This window comes from Pseudorca crassidens, chromosome 9 (genome assembly GCF_039906515.1).
Source record: "Pseudorca crassidens isolate mPseCra1 chromosome 9, mPseCra1.hap1, whole genome shotgun sequence".
Lineage (NCBI taxonomy): Eukaryota > Metazoa > Chordata > Mammalia > Artiodactyla > Delphinidae > Pseudorca > Pseudorca crassidens.
The window spans coordinates 109,058,799-109,079,509 of NC_090304.1; the positions used below are offsets into that span (position 1 = coordinate 109,058,799).

The window sequence follows — 20,711 nt, forward strand, 5'->3', positions numbered from 1 at the left end:
AAAATAAGAAGCACTTCATTTCTCAAATTTTAATGGAGCGTTCCTTCCCGGATCTGTAGTGACAGATTCATTTTATAGATGTGGAAATTAACCCCGCCCACTCTTGAACGCGCTCCTTCACCTCCTTCCACCAAATTCTTTGAAAGAGACCCCGGTATCCCGGTCCAGAGCATCCCTGCCTCCATAGCAACCAGACTCGTCTCGGGCTTCCCGTGCACCATGGCGACGGCGCGCCGCCGTGGTCGCTATGGTGACCGGGGCGGGCGCAGGGCCGCGGGCAGGGCGCCTGCGCCGGGAGCGGGCCCTCGGCCCCTCAGCTGCTCTCGACATGGCGCTGAGGCGGCGGCCCGCGCTCGCCCTGCTGCTGCTCCTGCGGGGTGAGTACGCGGGCCTCCGCCGGGCGCGGCCGGAGGAGTCCGGGCGGAGTGGGGGGCGGGCGCGGGGGCCCGGGGGTGGGTGGTGCGGGGGGTCCTGGGTTCAGGGAGGGGAATCCCGGGGATGCGGGGGTCCGGTCCATGTACGGGGTCAGGGATGTGGGGGTCCCGGGGTCCGGGAGGGGCGGGGAGCGGCCCCGAAGGTGCGGGGGCCCCAGAGGTGCGGGCCCCGGGTCGGGGTAGGGGGTGCGGGCCGGGGAAGAGGTGCGGGCGTCGGGGGTCCCAGAGGTAGGGGAATCCTGGCAGTCTGAGGGTCTGGGTGCAGGGCGTCCCGGGGTGCGGGGTCCGACCCGGGGCCCGTGGCCCTGCGCTCCATCACTCCTCGAACAAAGCCGACCCGTTCCCGGTCCCCTTTGTCCCGCCGGCGCCCAGCCCTGCAGCCCGCCCTGGAGTGGCCCGGGGGCGGCTCGGACGGGGCGTTGGTCTGTCCTTCCTCCCCCCAGCCCACCCCCAACGCCCCCAACCCCCGGCTGGAGGCCCCGGGCAGCCGGACGGCGAGACCACACGCTGGGGGCCGTGGGCGCGCGCTAGGCGCTCGAGACCGCGGTCCCACGTAGTCCTCAGAGCAGAGTCCAGAGAGAGCACTGAGCCCGAAGTCTGCCCCCGGGAGCAAGGGACACTCAGACCCGGGGTCCCGAGCGCCGCGCCAGCCTCGCCTGGGGCATCAGCAGTTTCCCCCCGTTCTCGGGTCGGTCTGTGGTCTGCTTAGTTGCCATCGTCATCCCGTGATGTTTGCCAGAGTGTACACAGCGAAGCCCCAAGTGACTGTTTGGGGGTGGGGTGGGCGGCGTACTAGGAAAACAAAGGCTCCTGTGTTGGAGGCTCATTGTGGGGTGGTCCTCGGGGGTGACGTGAACAGTGAGGGTCCGGGCAGAAGCCGGGGAGCAGGGCTCTGTGATGAGGACGAAGTTCAGGGAGTAGATGTTGTCCCTATGCTGTGCTTGAAAGTGGTTTCCACAAACGTGTGGTTGGGAGAGATGAATGATCAAAGGCTAGCCAGGGGACAGGGGTGTCAGGAATGTCCCCTCCCGGCTTTGTTGGTCACACTGACAGTGTCCTATTCACAGACTGGAACAACTCCCTATTGAGAAGATCTGTTCACATGAGAGTTTGCAGTTTTTATCGCAGAAACATTTGGCAGTTTAGTTCAGGAATGAGTTTCGAGTTGGTGGTTTGTTAGTAAAACTAGTGGATGCTAAAGGCCTTCACATCCCCTTAACTTATTTTTAAAAAAATTCTTTTTAATTTAATTTTTTTTTAACCACTGGACCGCCAGGAAAGTCCCCATTAACTTCTTATTTTGGTATCCCGGAGGGGCTGCTTGTGTGCTAAGGGCTGGTATTCACCTGTAGAACACAGGAGGGATAATCACAGTTTTGCAAAACAGCACTAATGACAAAGAATAGAGGTGGCAGGATGTATTAATACACTTGGAAGGGATGTAGCTATCATTTTTAGTAGGGAGCTCTTTTCTGTTATTTGCTTATGCTCTAAATATACAGTAATATCTTGAAAACTGTATTCGGTCACAGGGCATCACAGCTGTGTCTCTTTTATTTTCATGATGACACTTTTCAATTGCTATTATTTATGCGTGTTCGCATTTAAAAAAAAAGCTGGTTCCTGATATAATACAAACATTCTTTATTAGCTACCCTTTGCCAGGCTCTGTTATAAAAATTTAATATGTATTAATTTAATATTGATAACTCTAAAAGGTTGTTAGTGTCATCTTGCCCATTTTGTGGACTAAGAAACAAGTACGGAGAGATTCAGTAACTTGCTCAGGGTGACATCCCATGTGTTTCAGATGTGGAAATCAACCATTTGTGTTAATCCATTTTTTTGGTTACTTGTACTATTCTGTTTGACATGGAGTTCTTGTTATGGATCATTTTAACCAGATTTTTAAATGTGCAACGCTGCGTGGTTTGTAGATAAAGTATTCTTTTGTTGAATTGGTGACAGGTGCAATTCATCTTTGCAAATGTTATATACCACATGTCTTTTTTGAATGATTATGTGGTAATTATTGTCGGGTTTCCAAATCTTTTGATGTCCTAGAGAAGTGCTTCATTTAGAGTTAAAACAGTTACAGTTTGTGTATTCTTGGGGTAAGACAATCTGTGTGTGAGAGTTTAGCAAAATCTGAAAATCATAATTTCCAGGAAATTTTTGAAAAAAATTGTAAATTTTCCATTTGCATATGTTTGGACCTCTGAAACATTTTTAAATGACCTATTTTGTGTTGTTTTCAGTCTTTTGAATTAATTATATCTGACTGATATAAGCGTTATCAGACATGCATGTGCATGTGTGTGTTCAGAAAAACAAGGACCACCTGCCCTGAAGCATGCACTGCTACAGATCAGCTGTTCATTCCTGAAGGGCCTGTTGAAGGCATTTGTTCTGAGTGCTTCAGGCTGAGGAGACTGAATGGGCAGCTATTAGAGATTCTTAATCACAAGTAATTGCAGCGGTACAGACAGACAGAATGTTCACACACCCAACCCCAAGCTCTGGGAAACTTGCTCTTAAGGCAGCCTGGCGGGGCAGGCTTCAATCAATTCTTTTGAAAGAAACCAGGTTTGTATGAATAGCCCACTTTCTGAGATGGCCATATAATGTGACCGGAGAGGCCGTCGATTTAGTACAATCCAGCCAGCAGCTGTTAGCGATGTAATCTTAGCAAATTCCTTCTCCATAAATTCTTTGCATTTTTTCACAAGCACAAGTGGAGTAAAACAAAGGAAAATTTGTGTGTGGATGAAGTCAGGATGTATGGAGTCTGCTAAGTGATACCCTAGTCATGACACTGGATTCTCTTTAAGACAAGTGTATAATCAGGTGGTGAATGTGATGCTGTTAGGGCTGAAGCCGATTTCACATCTCCTGTGTTTACCCCCTGGATGCTCACAGTTACATGCAGATAGCTTCAGTGGAGTCGAAAGGGTTCCTGAAAGAAAGTTTTGGTAAGCACATTCTTTTACACCTAGTTTAGTAAGGACAGTATCCACTGTGGTTCTATATGTGGAGATCTAAGGCCTTAATCTTCTGCCTTTTCCCACATGTCATGACACACACAAAGCTTCCTGAGAATTAGCCCTTGTTTCTGATGTCTAGGAATGCTGTAGTACTTTGTGTTGGTGTGTTTTCTTTGTTTTTAAGTAATATCTACTATGTGTTTTATATATATATATATATTATTTTTCCCATGAGTAGTTAGTATGTACAGCTGAGGTTTCAACGCTGTTCGTGTAGAAACATCTAACTCGTTAATAGATTAGGACTATACAAACATTTTTTTCTTATGCCGTCTTTCATTTTCACAGCATCCCAAGGCTTCTGTGGTTCAGCTTTCTTTCTGCAAAATATTGCTCAAATCAAGTTCTGCCATGTTCACGTTGTCTGCTTTGCCCAGCTTAACCTCAGCTCACAGTGATCTTTACTGTCTCTGAAGCGTAGCTTGTAGTCTGTAGCTCTGTTCAGTACAACAGACATTTACTGAGTATCTGTAATATGTCCTTCATGCTAGGGGTGCAGAAAGGGACAAGGCATCCCAAGCCCTTGAAGAGCCAGGGTTACTGCATGCCGAATTATGTTGCACTTTAGTTGTTGGGTGTAAATGCATTTTATCTTCTCAGTGTTATTAAAAATCCATTGGGAACAGAGGCTGAATTTAATTTCTTTTGTATCTTTCCAGGGACTATAGTAAATATTGCCTTTGTCACTTGAAAGTCAGTTGACATTTCTTAAACACTTCCTATGCGTCCAAGCATTTTTTTATGTATCTTATCTCCAGTGACCCCAGAAACTTTTGGAAATTCTTGGTTTTTACTACAGTAAAAACAGGAGTTTTTGTGGAAGAACGAGAATGGCATTTCTTGACTTGGTTTACTTTAAACATCTTCTTTCTCTCATCTACTCTATGTAGTTACATGAGGTTATGAAGAAGAAAAACATGGGGAAATGCTTGTGGAGTCATTTAAGTAACACAGTCATACACCATAGGATTCCAATTACACAAAACATCTTTTCCTTAGAGGAAAAACATCTGGAAGATAGTGAACCAAAATGTTGATAGGTGCTGTCTTTGAGTAGCAGGTCTTATGGCTGATTTAAAAAAAAAAATTATTATTTATTTACTTTGGCTGTGCTGTGCAGCACGTGGGATCTTAGTTCCCTGAACAGGGATCGAACCTGTGCCCCCTGCAGTGGAAGCGCAGAGTCCTAACCACTGGACCACCAGGTCTTATGGCTGATTGTTTTCTACTTTTCTCTTGTTTTTCTGACTGATTCTTTTGGGGTTTTTTTCCCCCAAGTTTTCTTTGATAAGGATTTTTTTTATATAATGAAAACAATTGCATTTTGGGGGCCTCCTAGACAAAATAGTGGAATTTTAATTTTGACACTTAGTAAAGATTTTCTTTTAAAGTGGGAAAACTTAGTTAAAAGTGATAGCATGTGATTGTGGCTTTTTCTAGCTCCTGAATTAATGTCAGCTGCAGTGCAAGAAGGACGGGCAGCCTTGAAGTTGGGTTTGATCACGCATTCTTTGTGACCCATTTGAGAGATTTGCTGTTCCTGGCTCTTGGGTTGGGCAGCCAGCTGTGGCATCCTCCGCAAGTGCTTAGCTGGAAAACTGAAAGAGGGTTGATGAGAATACCTGCCTCTTCCTTTTTTTGAACAAACAAACGGAATCATCTGAGGAGCTGCTTTGCTCTGCCTTTTCGGCATCAGCCCGTGTTTACTGGACCCCTCGTTCGTGCCAGCCGGGCAGCTCCTGGGGGACTGTTTTCTTTGTCTTGGGTGATACAAATACCAGGCCAAATTGACTTCCTTGGGAAACAGACTCTGAAAGATGTTTCCTGAAGTAAGCTGACAGCTGAAGTTCCCTTATCACTTCTTCCTGCCCACCAGGACTTCCTCGTGGGATGTCTTTCTCTAAGGAAAATATTTGACGTCTTTAGAATGAAGTGCAGCTGTCTGGAGGATTACAAGGAATGCAGCACATCCTAAGACAACTGCCTTTTCTTTCCTTTTTTCTTTTTTTTTAAATTTGGTGCCATGTTTTTCCTCTAAAGTGTCTCTACCAGGGCCCTGGAGCTCAATCAGCCAATCCATCATTATTAGGCAAAAATCTCCGTTTTCATGGCAGTAGAGCTTTCCACAGGCAGAACAGGGACAGCTGAGATAAGCGCTTCCCCAGACCAGAAACATCACACAGTTTAGGTAGTTAATGAACAGAGTAGCACTTTGGGTCAATGTTTTACGTGTTTAGAAGTGAGAGCACTTACTTTGGGCTGGCCTGGTAGAGGAAAATTTCAAGAAGCAGCTGGACTTTTGGCAGTAATTTGGTTGACTTAGTGCAGATTTTTGGGGAATGGACGTGTTAGGGGCCAGTGAAGTGGAGGAAATACCGTGAGCAAAGGCGTGGCGTTGGGAATGCATATGTTGTATTTTGGGACCAATGAGTTATCATAATGATAACTAGTAACAGCTGCCAGGCACTGCGGAGAGCGCTACGGTACGGGGGTCTTAGCCCATGTCAGCGGTCAGTCCCTATAGGGCTCACGTTGCAGGTGCTGAACCTGAGGCTCAGGCAGGTTAGTTACCTGGCCCAGGTCACAGCTGGTAAGTTGAGGAGCCAGATAGATGGTCATGGACCTTATTATGTAGGTTCTAGAAATTCATGTGGCAGTTTGAAGCAGGAAGTGATCTGATCAAATGATTTTACATGTGTTGGAATGATATTATATTCAAGATGGTGGGAGAGGGTAGGTCAGTTAGGAAGCTTCTAGAATAGTTCACAGTCACTCCCTTTAGGGTAGGTCTATTGATGTTGAATTCATTTTTGTTTATATCCGAAAATATCTTTATTTTCATCTTGTTCTTGAAGTATAGATTTACTAGGTATGTAATTTTAGGTTGACAGTTATTTTGACTTGGAGCCTGGGCTCCATTACACGGATGCTTTCTGGTTTCCATCGTTCCTGTTGTGAAACCTGCCGTCACGTCATCAGCCTGTCTTTCTCCAGCCACTTTAAAGATCTTGTCTTCTCTTTGGCGTTCTGAAATGTTACTGTGTGTGTCTAGGGTGCATTTCTTTTTAATTATTCTACTTGTTAATTTGTTATACTTTGTGTATCTGTGACTTTATATCTTTCTGGAGAATTCTCAGGTAGTGTGAGTTCAAATACTGCCCAGCTTCTATTTTCGTAACTCTTTCCTTTTGGAACTCTGATTAGATATATTCAGTCTTCCATCTTCCAAGACTGTTAACCTTTCTGTTGTAATTTCATGTTCTTCTTTCTTTGTGCTGTTCTGGGTTATTTATTTAGTTTTGTTTTACAATTGTTTCTTTTGCCAGCCATGTCTAATCTGTTATTTAACCAATGTATGAAGTTGTTTTTTTAACCCATTATATTCATTTCTAAAAGTTTACTTGATTCTTTTTATAATCTGGTTTCTTTTGCCTGCTCATTTTCACTCCTTTTTAATTTTATTTATTTATTTTTGAAAAAATAAATTTTATTATTTTATTTATTTATTTTTGGCTGCGTTGGGTCTTCTTTGCTTCGCACAGGCTTTCTCTGGTTGTGGCAAGTGGGGGCTACTCTTCGTTGTGGTGCACAGGCTTCTCATTGCGGTGCTTCTCTTGTGGAGCATGGGCTCTAGGCGTGCAGGCTTCAGTAGTTGTGGCTTGCGGGCTTCAGTAGTTGAGGCTCACAGGCTCTAGAGCACAGGCTCAGTAGTTGCGGTGCACGGGCTTAGTTGTTCACGGCATGAGGGATCTTCCTGGACCAGGGCTCGAACCCGTGTCCCCTGCATTGGCAGGTGGGTTCTCCACTGCGCCACCAGGGAAGCCCTTACTTTTTTATTTTTAAACATTTCACGTACAGCTGTTTTATATTCTGCGTGTGAGACTTCAAATATCTGACGTTCTTGGGGGTCTAAATCTAATGTTTGTTGTTTCTTATGACTCTTACTTGCAGTGACTTGTTTTTCTTTACTCGTAAATGACGTTTGGTTGATCGCAATCTGTGCAGATCTGGGGACGCTTTGTGTGAGAGACATGGTCATCTGGGATGGCTTTCAGGGCCTGGCAGGGTTGGGAAGTCTCAGGCTCAGCTCTGCCTTCCTGCTGGCCCATTGGCGCAGTCTCCCTAATGACCCTCAGGGTCATGCCCCACCCATCCTATTATTTTCTGGGTTCGGCCTACAGCTATTTTACTTGCTGCGTTAAAGATCGCCCCCTTCTCGAGAGCCCAGAGGTGCAGTAAAAACTGCAGTTTGCTTGCGTGGGCTCTCCAAAGTTGGAGTGCCGAGGCCTTTTGGAGAAGCTAACCCACAGCTGGAGCTGGAAACAAGAACCTCGGCTTTACCTAACGTAGGCCCCCTTCTATATAACTTAAGGGTCACACACCTTCCTTTAAAAGTTTATATTCTGAAGGTAATGCTTTTGTTTTCATTTTTCAAGTATAAAATGAAATTAAAATATTGGCTCTGCTTTTTCAGAGCACATATACGCCCACGAAGGTCTGATAGGGTTGGGGGAAGGGGTTGAATGAGTCTTGCTAAGTAAGCATCACTGCTGTCAGGATGGGGCTGTCCTGTTATAAAGACATATATATACCCAACTGCACAGCCGTTATCCCCATCCTTGGGTGGGTTTATCTGAAGAGTAATGAGCATTGATCATTTGAGACGCAGCAACTTAAAATTTGGAGAATTACTGCTGTCCCACACTATACAGGTGTCTGGGACAGCAGCTCCCCACTCTGCTGGTAACAGGACAGGTGAAGAGCTCTCCAGGTTTTCAGATTCAGATGCCTACAGGGTGAGGTGAGAGGGACCACCCATCCCAGGCTCCGCTGTCCGCTGCCTCTCAGATCCTTTTCTGGGTGGAGGAGGGAGCACACGTGGGTGTCAGGAACTCTGGACCCACTTCCCAGCTTTGCACGTGATTCATTTGGGGACCTTGGGGAAATAATATTGGTTTTAATCCAAGTCGCTTGAAAGTAATTTAAGCAGCATTCCTCTTCTCCTACCACCAACACATTCACATTTCTTTCCCCTGTTAGATAACTCACAGTGTGAATTTCAGATCCAAAGAAGTGGTTTTATGGGAATACCAGAGAATTTTTAACTGATTCGTTGAATTACTTTATTTGTTAATTAAAAATTCATTTGAAGGTTTTGAAAGCCCAGTTCATAGAAATGTCTTCCTCTTCTGAAAGTTTGGAAGTTTTTAGAGCCGGGTAACCTTGGTTTGAAGCCCTCTTCTACTCCAAGAGGTTAGGAAATTACATCTTTCAGAAGCTCAGGTTTTGTGTTTGTTTGTTTTTTTAATCTGCTACAACCTTACTTACTGGATCTAGTGTTTTAAGAGTTCCTGTGTTTGTTTACCAGGAAGAAAAAAATAGACCACTATTTGGTTGGGTTGGTAATCTGTTGTTTGATATCTAGTGTCAGATATGGAGTTTTCACTCTGACCGTATTTGGTCTCGCTTTTAAGTCCACTGCCAGTAGAGAACGTTAGCCGTGAACCTCTAGAGCAGTGGTTCAGTAAGAACAAATGTTTGTGTCTTTAATTCACCAGGTCCTGTTTCAGACCTTCGTCTGTGGAGTAGTTTATGTCAGGAACACCGTGTAGATGATGGAAGTTATGGCCCTTTTTTCCAAATAGTACTTTCATGTACATATGTGGAAATTTTATATACTATTTTGGGGGTTACAACCCCCAGAAGATCATTTGTGACCTCAGGGTGAGAGGCCTCCTCGGGGGCCCAGGGTCCCTGGAGTGTGTCTTCTGAAGTAGATGCTGACTGCATGCAGAGCTCAGGACTGGTATACAAGTGTGTTCTTTTATTATTCTGTTATTTCTTCTTGCCCTTAACTCCGTCCCAGCCTGACTTCTGTGAGGCTGTGTTATGGATGGTGACTGTCCGTGTGAAGCATCTGGTCGTAATTTCCGTACATTTCCAGTTTAGCTCACTCTGTGGGTAGGTCAGAGGGAAGACTTTGATTTAAATGGAAAACAAAGTATGCACGTGGCTTCAGAGATGCTTAATTCTGCGATTCTGCAGTGCTCTGTCGTGTTAGCACAGGTCCAGGAGGTGTGCAGGGTGAAGCCCCAGGAAAAACAGAGAAACCCCTGCTGGAGCTGCCTTTCCATCTCCCTCGGTGTCCGTGTCTGTGTCTGTCTGTCTCTACCCTAGGCAATGGTGATGAGAGAACAGGCCTAAAGGACGTCTCGTGATGTTGGATGAGGGATCTGGCCCTTGCTGAAGCCAGAACAAATACCCTCCTGGTGGCCCCGTGGCTGACCCCCCTCCCCTGCCCCCTACATGTGGTTTGCAGCACAGAGGGCTGCTCCCCCTGGGCATCCTCAGGCTGGTGACTTTCTCTGGGACGAGTGCATTTTCGTGTTTTGTTCCCTCTTCCACTAACACATCTGCTTTCTGTGCTGTTCTCGGCAGGTACGTTTTCTATGTGCAGAGTAAATAAAATGTGTTAGGACTTTGGTGTTTCTGTCCTTGTGCGAGCAGCGCCTTTCAGCTCCCAGTTTTTTCTTTTCTTTTTTTTTTTTTTTTTTTTGCGGTACGCGGGCCTCTCACTGTTGTGGCCTCTCCCGTTGCGGAGCACAGGCTCCGGATGCGCAGGCTCAGCGGCCATGGCTCACGGGCCCAGCTACTCCACGGCACGTGGGATCTTCCCAGACCGGGGCACGAACCCGCGTCCCCTGCATGGGCAGGCGGACTCTCAACCACTATGCCACCAGGGAAGCCCTCAGCTCCCAGTTTTGAAGCTACTCCTCACAAAACTTGGAGGAAGACTCTTTAACTGGCGCTCAGAGACTCCAGTCTGGGGGTCCTGTCTTGGCTCTCCTGCCCTGCCCCGCAGGACTGGGCTGTACAAGTCCTGGGCTCCAGCAGGGGCGCTGCCTTCACGGGAGAATCGCCGGGTTTGGGCTTCGGGTGGCGGAGACGAGGCACTTTGGCATCCACACCAGCCCTCTCCGTAGAGGAGTTGGGTTCTAGAGAAGCGTAGCCTTTTCCTTTTCTTTTACAAGATAATGGCTATGTCATAAAGAGAAAATTGACCCTAAGAGTGTATTCACTCAATTCAGTTTTGTCGGGGAAATCACGCGATTTGGAGCATGGTCTTGGGCTCTGTAGAAGTGTTCCATCACTGTCTCCTGAATTACCCTTGTGTGTCACCATTTGTTTTATTGTCATGGCCCATCTACCCCAGTGCAGATCACCCTCCTTCTGTTCAGTTCCACTCATTCCCTGGTATCCAGCTCAACACACTTCTCTGTAAAGGCTTTTTTAGGTCTCTAGCCTGTAGCGATCTCTTCCTTTCTGAATTCCTGTTCATCAGGAAGAACGTAAGCTACACCAAGGTTTGAATCTCAGCTCCACTGTAGGACTTGTCCAGGTCAATCTCCTTACCTATAAAAAAGCAGAAAAACATATAACTTTGTAGGATTGTTTTGCAAACCAGTGACTATATATAGTGTTCCTATCAAAGTTATCTATATGAGTGCTAACAAAAATTACACTAATCGATATAGTAAAATTAAAATTAATTACATAATTAAGTGCTTAGCAGAGGGCCTGGTGTAATAAGCTCTCAGTGCTGGGTTTTAGAGATTTACTGTCACTACTAACTGTTGATGCTGCTGCTAATACTCCTATTACTACTTTACTACAATTCATTTAATCCTCAATTAATCAGAGGCAAATGCAAAATGAACCTTATCAAGTGCAGGCTTTTGGACTCCTCCATTACAAGGAGGCCCCTTCCCAGGCCCCAGGTTTCGTCTTAGCAGTGTCCTCAGATTTGCAGCACTTAGACGCCTTAGCTATAATCAGGTAAGACTGAGAAGTTCTCTTCTTCCCCTCTGCTGCCTTCGTGGCCTTGCACTGGCCCAGCACAGGGAGGTGAGTGTCTGTTCTTAGTTGTGGTTTGGGAAAGGGGCAGGGGGTTCACTAGCCATTTTAGATGGGGGCCGACACCTATTTCTATTCAAACAAATTACAACCTGGACAGATGAGAAACCAGGGCCTAATTTGTATGTTTCTTTTTTTTTTTTTTTTTTGCGGTACGTGGGCCTCTCACTGTTGTGGCCTCTCCCGTTGCGGAGCACAGGCTCCGGACGCGCAGGCTCAGCGGCCATGGCTCACGGGCCCAGCCGCTCCGCGGCACGTGGGATCTTCCCAGACCGGGGCACGAACCCGTGTCCCCTGCATCGGCAGGCGGACTCTCAACCACTGCGCCACCAGGGAAGCCCTGTATGTTTCTTAATTGTTATTTTAAATAATTTCGAGTCAGAAGACCTGGTTTCTACCTTGGCCTCTGATACTTTCAAGTTTTGAGGCTGTAATTGTCTCCTAATATATCCGAGCCCTCTTCTCTTTATCTACAGATAAATACCCACTTTACAGGACTCTTAGGTGCATCAAGTGAGACTGTACGTGAAAGTGGTCCTGTACATTATAAAATGCTATGCGGATGTAAACAGTGTCGTTCTTGGCTTTATTCCCCTTGGGTTCTAGGATTTTATTAGTCCTCTGGTTCTTTTTTTTTTTAATTTTTATTGGAGTATAGTTGATTAACAATGTTGTGTTAGTTTCTGCTGTACAGCAAAGTGAATCAGTTATACGTACACATATATCCGTTCTTTTTTAGATTCTTTTCTCATATAGGCCATTGCACAGTATTGAGTAGAGCTCCCTGTGCTATACAGCAGGTCCTTATGAGTTATCTATTTTATATATAGTCCTCTGATTGTTTAGGTTACAAACCTCATTTAGAGGAACTTTCTCATACTAAAGCTTCCCTGATGCCTTATTTTGATGAGATAGCAAGTTTTTACATTTATTTTTTCTGTGTAGGAAAGACATTTCATCTAAAGTACATATTGGTGTCCTGATTTTTTCTTAGAAAAACAAAAATCCAGTTTTAAGTTTCAAGAGTAAAGAAGAAGAAATTATCTGACATTCTTGGATTTAAAAAGTGGTTCAGTGATATTTGTAGAAAAGATTAGGCCTCTTTTGCTTGGGGACATTTTCAGGCCTGCACTAGCAAACTTTGAATAATAAAAAGTTTCAGTGGAAATTCCAGCATATCTTTAAGTAGAGGAGCTGCCAATATAAATCAGTGTGTTTACATTAAAAATAAGCATCTTTTTAGATAAATAGCTATGAAGAATGGATGAGTTCAGGACAAGAAAATGTCACGTGAGTACATAGGCCTCAGTATCCACAGGAATCCCGTGTCCTGGGACCAGGGTGCCACGTGATGGTGGGCGCCCTCAGTTGCGGGCGTGTCCAGAGAAAGTAGGGGAGAAAATGGAAGAAAGCCCTGAGGAACTCAGCAAGTCTCTGCCTCTGTTTAGACCCAAGGGGCGTGTAGTTTCCAAAAAGTGCTAAAACAGAGCATGCATTAGGCATGGAGTCTGGCCTCCCAGCTCTCCTGGGTTACGTCCCTGCTCAGTTCAGGGCGTCAGCTGAAGAGCCGAGTCCTGCAATCCGCCTCTTTCCAGACCCGCGAGATAAGATACTTAAAGCCATTCCCTCTTCCTACGAGGGAGGTTGGTGTCGGACTTCTGTGGAGGAGGGAACCGTCTTACAGGCCTGATTTCTCACCACCTGTCTGGTTACAGGAGGCCTGAGTTCACCCTGGTTTACACTTGGTCTCAGCAAGTCCTCCAATCCTCTTTGTTAGCTTTATACCCAGAGAAGTAGTATTTACCCCTCAACTCAACAGACATGTAGGTTATAGAATTTTGGAGCCGAAAGAGACTGCGAGACAGGGTTTCTCAAGCTTGGCGCTGTTGACATTTTGGGCCTGTTGATCCTTTGTTATGGGGGCGCTGCCCTGGGTGTTGTGGATGTTTAGCAGCACCCCTGGCCTCTCCGTGCCACTACTAGCACCCCCAGCTGTGACACCCAGAGACGACTCCAGGTGATTCCGGGTGACCCGGGTGGCAGGGTCTCTGCGGTGGAAACCCTCTGCTGTGAGAGGCCCAGAGACGCGCAGTGCCCAGCTGGGGTCATGACTCCCGCCTGAGTGGGAGTGTGGAGCTACCCCCACTTCCCAGTTTCCCCTACCTTAACACAGAGTGGAAACACCTCCTAAAAACTATCTGCAGTTGCTGCTCTGCGTTTCAGGGCGTTTTTGCACGTAGGATGGAGTCCTGGCTGGTCACCTGCTCCCTGCCTCATGTGTGGGAACAGGGTCCTTAGCAACACCTTCACCTTAGATTAATGACATTCTCAGCTCACGCTGCTGGGGTCTCTTTCGGGCATCAGTGACAAGCTCAGTGTCTGTTGCAGAGACACCTCCTGGCCTGGGCTGGCCTTGAGCGGGGAGAAGGCTGACTTGTGGCCGTGAGTCAGCTCTACAGGTTTTTTTCTACTAGCGGAGAAGGAAGCATTGTCAGGAACGCAGAATCCAAACTACAAAGAATTAAGAACAATTTAAAACTGTATTTTACTTGTAATAATATTTGTTATATTTCTGACCAGAGAATGTTTACTTCAGGTTTATGTTTTCTTGCTTTCTTTTTCTATTACAAGATGCCACTTTAAAAATCTCCCAAATCATGGAAAGTCATTTTAAGGTGTGATCTTCAGGTTTTTAAATTTAAAACCTATTCTTAATTTTCCTCTTCCAGATCCGTGCCCTTCTTGGTGCCGTAAGATGGATACTGATTGCCTTTATTAAGGGCTCTAGCCCTTGAGTTCGTGAACATTTCATGCTTCCGCAGTTGTGAGCACGGTTTCGTCTTTTCCAGTCATTTCCCGTCCGTGACAAACCTGTCCACTTTGTAGGGCGCACGGGAAACATCCCCCTTGAGCTTCGCCACTTCATCCCCCAAACCTCAGGGTCCCCCACCCCCACCCCGAGTCCAGTCCCTATTTATTGAGTGACTGCTGTATGCACAGGGCATCACGATGAGGTGTGGCCAAGGCCGTGCCCCTCCCCGCCCGGGGAGGAGACAGCGCTGGCCGCTTCTTCCACGCCCTGTGGGCCTCTGCCTGCCTGCGAACGCACGCGGAGGCTGCGGTGTAGACTGCGGCGTAGACGGCTGTTGTCTAAGGAGAGCGCCAGAAAGTTCTCCTTCGGAGAGGAAGGCTCAGCGCTTCCAAGCTAACAAAAGTCTTCCGTTGTAAAGAGGTCTGTTAGTGAAGCAAGCTAGTTCTTACAAAAAGCACAGTAACCAAAGCCAGATAAAACCCATTAGAAGGTTCACGTGAGATATTCGGAATTTGCAAAATTAGCTTTAATGAGACGGGAAAGGTGCAAACTGTTTCTTCCAGGGCAAGATCTGCTTTTCCCAGGCATGTAAAGCCAGAACCAGCAGTCCCTGAGCCGAAAGGCTCCCAGGCCGAGTTCCCTGTGCGGTGGGTCGGTGTCACCTGTCACAGGTGGGAAGCCTTCCGCTGCATCCATCACCCCAGGGCACCGTCAGGGCCCTCAGCTGACGACTGGCTGTGAATTAGACCAATAGCACTGCCTTCTCTTGTGTTTTCAGGCCTGATTTTTATGGTCTTCTGAAGAGCCCGCGCTGGCCCCCTCCTCCGACCTCCTGCAGAGTCTGCTCTGGCCTGGGGCGCCGGTTACAGCAGCACCAGCCTGGAGGGCGCCGAGGCCGCTCCTGGTCTAGATGTTCTTTTCCTCACCCCCGCCCTCTACGTGGTGGAGGGTCCGGTGCACGCGGTGAAACATGATGCAGCCGGCCGGGTGAACTCTCCCCAAGCTTCTGCTTCCATTAGGAGAGGGCTTTGAGGTGACCCCCTGTCCCCCTTTTTAGTGCCTTTCTCTGGACCTTCCGTGGAATGACCACTTTTCTGATCCAGACGAGTTTCCGGGACTTAATTGCAAGGCCCCGCGTTTCCGGAGGCATGGCTGCTCCCCCGCTGCCCCTGCACCAGCCCCACCCCAGGGCCCAGGGTCCACCCACACAGCCTTTCCTGATGACGAGGGGGCGCCACGCAGGGGAAGCACAGTGCTTTTCAGGCCCAGATGACGAGGAAGATCCCTCAGGAAGCTGTACGCTGAACGGGGTTGGGGGCGGGGGGGGGTAGCAGGATGAAAAAACCTGTCATCAGGCTCCCGTTAGCTCTAAGACCACCTTGCGGTCCCGCTCTTCGTTTGTGTGTCCCAGCAGGCGGCGAGCTGGTACTCCTTGGCGGCAGCATGCGTGGAACTGCACGCGGCAGAACAGCAGCCCGGGCGAGAGTGCACGTGTGGGGCCGCGCCGACCCTCTCCGCGGGCTCTCCTCTCTGTTTGGGGGGCGGTCATCACAGGGCTGCCTCACGGGGCTGCCCGGAGGACTGTGAGAGCCCAGAGCCTGCAGGGGCCGGTGCTTGGCACGCAGGCATGCTCCTGAGGACGTCGGTGCGCGTGCGTGTGTGAGAGATGGCGCGCAGCCCTGTATCTGTGTGGACATCTGTAATTCATGTCATGTACACACACACACTGCATTCTTGTTTAGTGTATGGCTGTAGTTTTCACTTGGAACCTGCATGTCATTCCTGTTCCCGAGTGTACAGCTCATTTTAAATTGCTTTTCTGTGTTAAATGTTGCCACATGAGAGGGCTGCTTGTCACGTACAAGCTATTTTCTGTTTTTAGAGACCTGCTGTCTTCCTTGGTTCTGAAACCGCCCTCGCCTTCATGTGATAAGGAGGCTGGGGAGGAGGGAGGAGAGGCTGGACCCGGATAGCCGAGTTGCTTGGCTCAGGGAGTACGCTGGGCCTGAGTTATAACAGTGGGAGATTGGGCATGTGGGTATCCTGTTAATTTATGGATCTACAGAAACGAAAAAATGAAACACTTGTCTGCTGAGACAAATTATCTAAAAAGAACACAGAGATTCCTGCTTTATTATTTATCTGGAATGAGAACAACACATTTTTTTCGGAGCTCCAGTTTGCTTTTTCCATTTCATTTTGCAAATTATTTATTTTTGAGAAATGAAAATCAAATACATTTAAGGTGCATGTATATGTGCCATGTAATTTTTTTAATTGGATTACAGTTGTTTTACAATGTTGTGTTAGTTTCAGGTATATAGCACAGTGATTCAGTTATATTTTTTTTCAGATATTTTTCCCTTACAGGTTATTACAAAACATTGAGTATAATTCCCTGTGCTATACAGTAGGACCTTGTTGTTTATTTTATATAGTTTGCTTTCTTAAAAAATTTTATTTATTCTTTTGGCTGCATTGGGTCTTCGTTGCTGCACGTGGTCTTTCTCTAGTTGCAGCGAGCGGGGGCTACTCTTTCGTTGCAGTGCGTGGGCTTCTCATTGCAGTGGCTTCTCTTGTTGTGGAGCACAGGCTCTAGGCACACGGGCTTCAGTAGTTGTGGCACTCAGGCTCAGTAGTTGTGGCTCATGGGCTCTAGAGCACAGGCTCAGTAGTTGTGGCGCACGGGCTTTTTGTTGCTCCGCGGCATGTGGGATCTTCCCAGACCAGGGCTCAAACCCGTGTCCCCTACATTGGCAGGTGGATTTTTAACCACTGTGCCACCAGGGAAGTCCTTACAGTTTGCTTTTAACTTGTGATTTTTAACCATTTCTGCACTTCGCCATTCTTTGCTTTATTCCTTGGTACATTGTAGGGTCCCATTTTAAAGTTCAAAGACAGGGCCCAAAACTTAATTCTGGCTGTGTGGGGAAGATTGTTACATGGTCTGAGAAAAATCAGGAGCTCCTTCCTTTTGAAAACTATGATTTTACTCACCCATAGGATCATGCAGAAGGACAGAAATGAAAGTGCTTGAATTGTCACTGGTGTCTTTCTGTAGCTGAGTTAAACAATGGATGTGTGGGGTGCAGGCAGGCGTGCAGCCCCGGTGTAGGAAGGTGTAGTGAGGACAAAGCGGCATCTTCAGGCAACCGTGTTGGTCCTGTATCCTTATGCCCTAAGCTCCTCAGAAAGGAAGAAGTCCGGGTACCTCTGTACCTGTGCCCAGTCTTGGGAGTGAGGGCTCTGGCTTAGAGCTGCTGCATCCTTATTCTGCAGGTCACCATGTCACAGGGCCACCCACCTGAACCTGTTTTTCAGTTTTGGAAACTTTTAGAAAACAGTTGAGATGTAATTGACATATAATAAACCACACGTATTTCGTGTAGTTTGTTAAGTTTGGCCTGTACATGAACTCCTGTGACTTCTGCCACAGTCAAGATTTTGGTTCTGTCCACTGCTACCAAGTTTCCTAGTGCCCCTTCCTCTCTGCCCACCGTCTCCATCCCACCCCATCCTGCCCTGGCCCCAGGAACCACTTACTGTTTTCTTTCACTGCACGCTGGTTTGGATTCCACAGAGCTTTGTGTAAATGGAATCGTACCATAGGTACTCTTTCTCATCTGGCTTATTTCCCTCAGTATAATTATTTTGACATGTTGCAGCAGCATCAGTAACTCACTTCTTTTTACGGATGAATGGAAATAACTGCAGTTTGTTCATCTGTTCATTGTTTATGGTTGGTTGTGTTGTTTCCAGTTTTTAGCTGTTACAAATAAAGTTGCTGTGAATATTTGTGTACCAGTATTTCTTTGAACATCATTATCTTTGGTAGGTATCTGGGAAGAGGATGATATATAGATAAATAGAATGAACCAAATGATAGGCATGTGTTTAAATTTTAAAGGAACTGCCAAGCTCACTTCCAAAGTGATTGTGCCATTTTACACTCCTACCTGCAGTGGTTGAGAAATCCAGTTTCTCGCATCCTTGTTGCGAAAAGACTTGACCTAGTCAGTCTTTTTAGTTTTAACCATCCTAATAGGTGTGTAGTGGTGTCTCATTACTTTAACTTACGTTTCAATAATGGCTAAAGATGGGGAGCATCTTTTCTTGTGTTTCCTTTCCATGACGCCTCTGTCTCAGTTACCCTACTCTGCCGCTTTGGGGTGAGAGCAGTAAGTAGATGAATGGGTGGGGCTGTGTTCCAGTGAAACTTTATTTATCCAAATAAACAAACAACAGCAAGAGAAAACAGGGAGCAGGATGTACACGGCCTTCGCATCATAGTTTGCTGACTCCTGACATAGATGATCCAGATGTCTGCAAATAAAGATAGATTTACTTCTTTTCCGATCTGGATGCATTTTAAAATTCTTTTCATGCCTGATGGCACTGGCTAAAGTGTCCAGTACAGTGTTGACTGGAAATGGTGAGAGCAGATATCCTTGTCCTGTTCCTGATCTTAGGGGGAAAGCAGTCTTTTATCATTAATCATAACCAATCTTAGCTGTAGATTTGTTGTGGATACTGTTTATCAAGATTAGGAAATTCTCGGGGCTTCCCTGGTGGCACAGTGGTTGAGAGTCCGCCTTCCAGTGCAGGGGACACGGGTTCATGCCCCGGTCCGGGAAGATCCCACATGCCATGGAGAGGCTAGGCCCGTGAGCCATGGCCACCGAGCCTGCACGTCTGGAGCCTGTGCTCCACAACGGGAGAGGCCACAACAGTGAGAGGCCTGCGTACCACAAAAAAAAAAAAAAAGATTAGGAAATTCTCTCAAGCTGGTTTGTTGATTCTTTTTTTTTTTTCTGTTATCTATCTCAGGAAGTTCTTTTCTATTCCAAAAATTTTTATCAGGAATAGTAGATAATGGTTAGATGGTTGGTTAATGGATAATGGTTAGATTTTGTCAGATTATTTTTGGATTTATTGAGAATGTCATATAGTTTTTCTTTTTTAGTATGATGAATTATATTAATTGGTTTTCAAATGTTTAGGCAAGCATCTATGTTCATGAGATATATTGGTCTGTATTTTCTTTTCTTATAATGTGTCTAGTTTTGATATTGGGGTAATGCTGGCCTCATAGAATGAATAAGTTGGGAAATATTTCCTTTTCTTCACATTTCTGGAGCAGTTTGTTCAGAATTGGTATTATTTTTTCTTAAGATGTTTTGTAGAATTTACCAGTTAAGCTGTCTAGGCCTGGAGTTTGCTTTTGTGGGGAGGTTTTTAACCTCTATAAATTCTTCTTTTTTTAAAAAAAAAAAAATTATTTATTTATTTTTGGCTGTGTTAGGTCTTTGTTGCTACGCACGGGCTTCCTCTAGTTGCGGTGAGCGGGAGCTACTCTTCATTGTAGTGCGCGGGCTTCTCATTGTGGTGGCTTCTCTTTGTTGCGGGACACGGGCTCTAGGCGCATGGGCTTCAGTAGTTGCGGCAGGCAGGCTCAGTAGTTGTGGCTCGTGGGCTCTAGAGCGCACGCTCAGTAGTTGTGGTGCGCAGGATTAGTTGCTCCGCGGCATGTGGGATCTTCCCAGACCAGGGCTCGAACCCGTGTCTCCTGCATTGGCAGGTGGATTCTTAACCACTGCGTCATCAGGGAAGTCCCTAAATTCTTTTTTTTTAAATAGACATATAGATATTCATCTCTTTATTAAAGAGTAAAGGAAAGTAAAAGTACTCATAAAGTAAAACTCTGAGTGCAAGTTACTCATTTCTTCTTGAATGAGCTTTGGTGGTTTGCGTCATTCAAGGAATTTATTTACTCTGAGTTGTCAGATTTGTAAGCATAAACTTGCTCATAATGTTGTCTCAATGTTCTTTTAATGTCTGTGCAGTTGTAGTCACCCCTCTCAATTCTGACGGTGTTACTCTGTGTCTTCTATTTTTCCTGACCAGTCTAGGTAGAAGCTCATTAATTTTGTGATCTTTCCAAAGAGCCACCTTTTGGTTTTATTAGTTTTTCTCTATTTGTCTGTTTTCTCTCTTGTGACCTCTGCTTTGATCTCTGTTATTTACTTTATTCTGCTTATTTTGGATACAATTTGCTTCTCTCTTTCTGCTGTCATAATGTAGAAGCTGAGATCGTTGATTTGAGACCTTCTCTTCTAATATAGGCCTTTACTGGTATAAATTTCACTCTACTGCTTTAGTGGCCTACCACAAATTCTTATGTCATGTTTTCATCTTCATTCAGTTTAAAATACTTTCTAATTTTCTTTTGATTTCTTCTTTGACCTGTGGGTTATTGAAAATTATGTTATTCAGTCTACAAATATTAGGGATTTTTCAGATACTTTTCTGTAATTGATTTCTAGTTTAATTTTATAGCTAGAGAACAGACTTTGTATGACTTGAATTTTAAAAAATTTATTGTGGTTGGTTTTATCTCCCAGAATATGATCTACTTTGGTAAATATTCCATGTGCACTTGAGAAGAATGTGTATTTTACTGTCTTTGGGTAAAATGTTCTATAAATGTCAACTAAGTCACATTGACAG

General features: G+C 45.9%; 1 protein-coding gene across 1 annotated transcript in view; it reads left to right on the forward strand.

Annotated features, from left to right (window-relative positions):
- Positions 1–256: 256 nt before the first annotated feature.
- JAM3 (junctional adhesion molecule 3) overlaps positions 257–20,711 on the forward strand; it is a 58,666-nt gene continuing 38,211 nt past the window's right edge. The window contains exon 1 of the mRNA XM_067751633.1: positions 257–377. Within this exon, the coding sequence (XP_067607734.1) occupies positions 329–377 (49 nt within the window). The 5' untranslated portion in view covers positions 257–328. The remainder of the gene's footprint in view (positions 378–20,711) is intronic.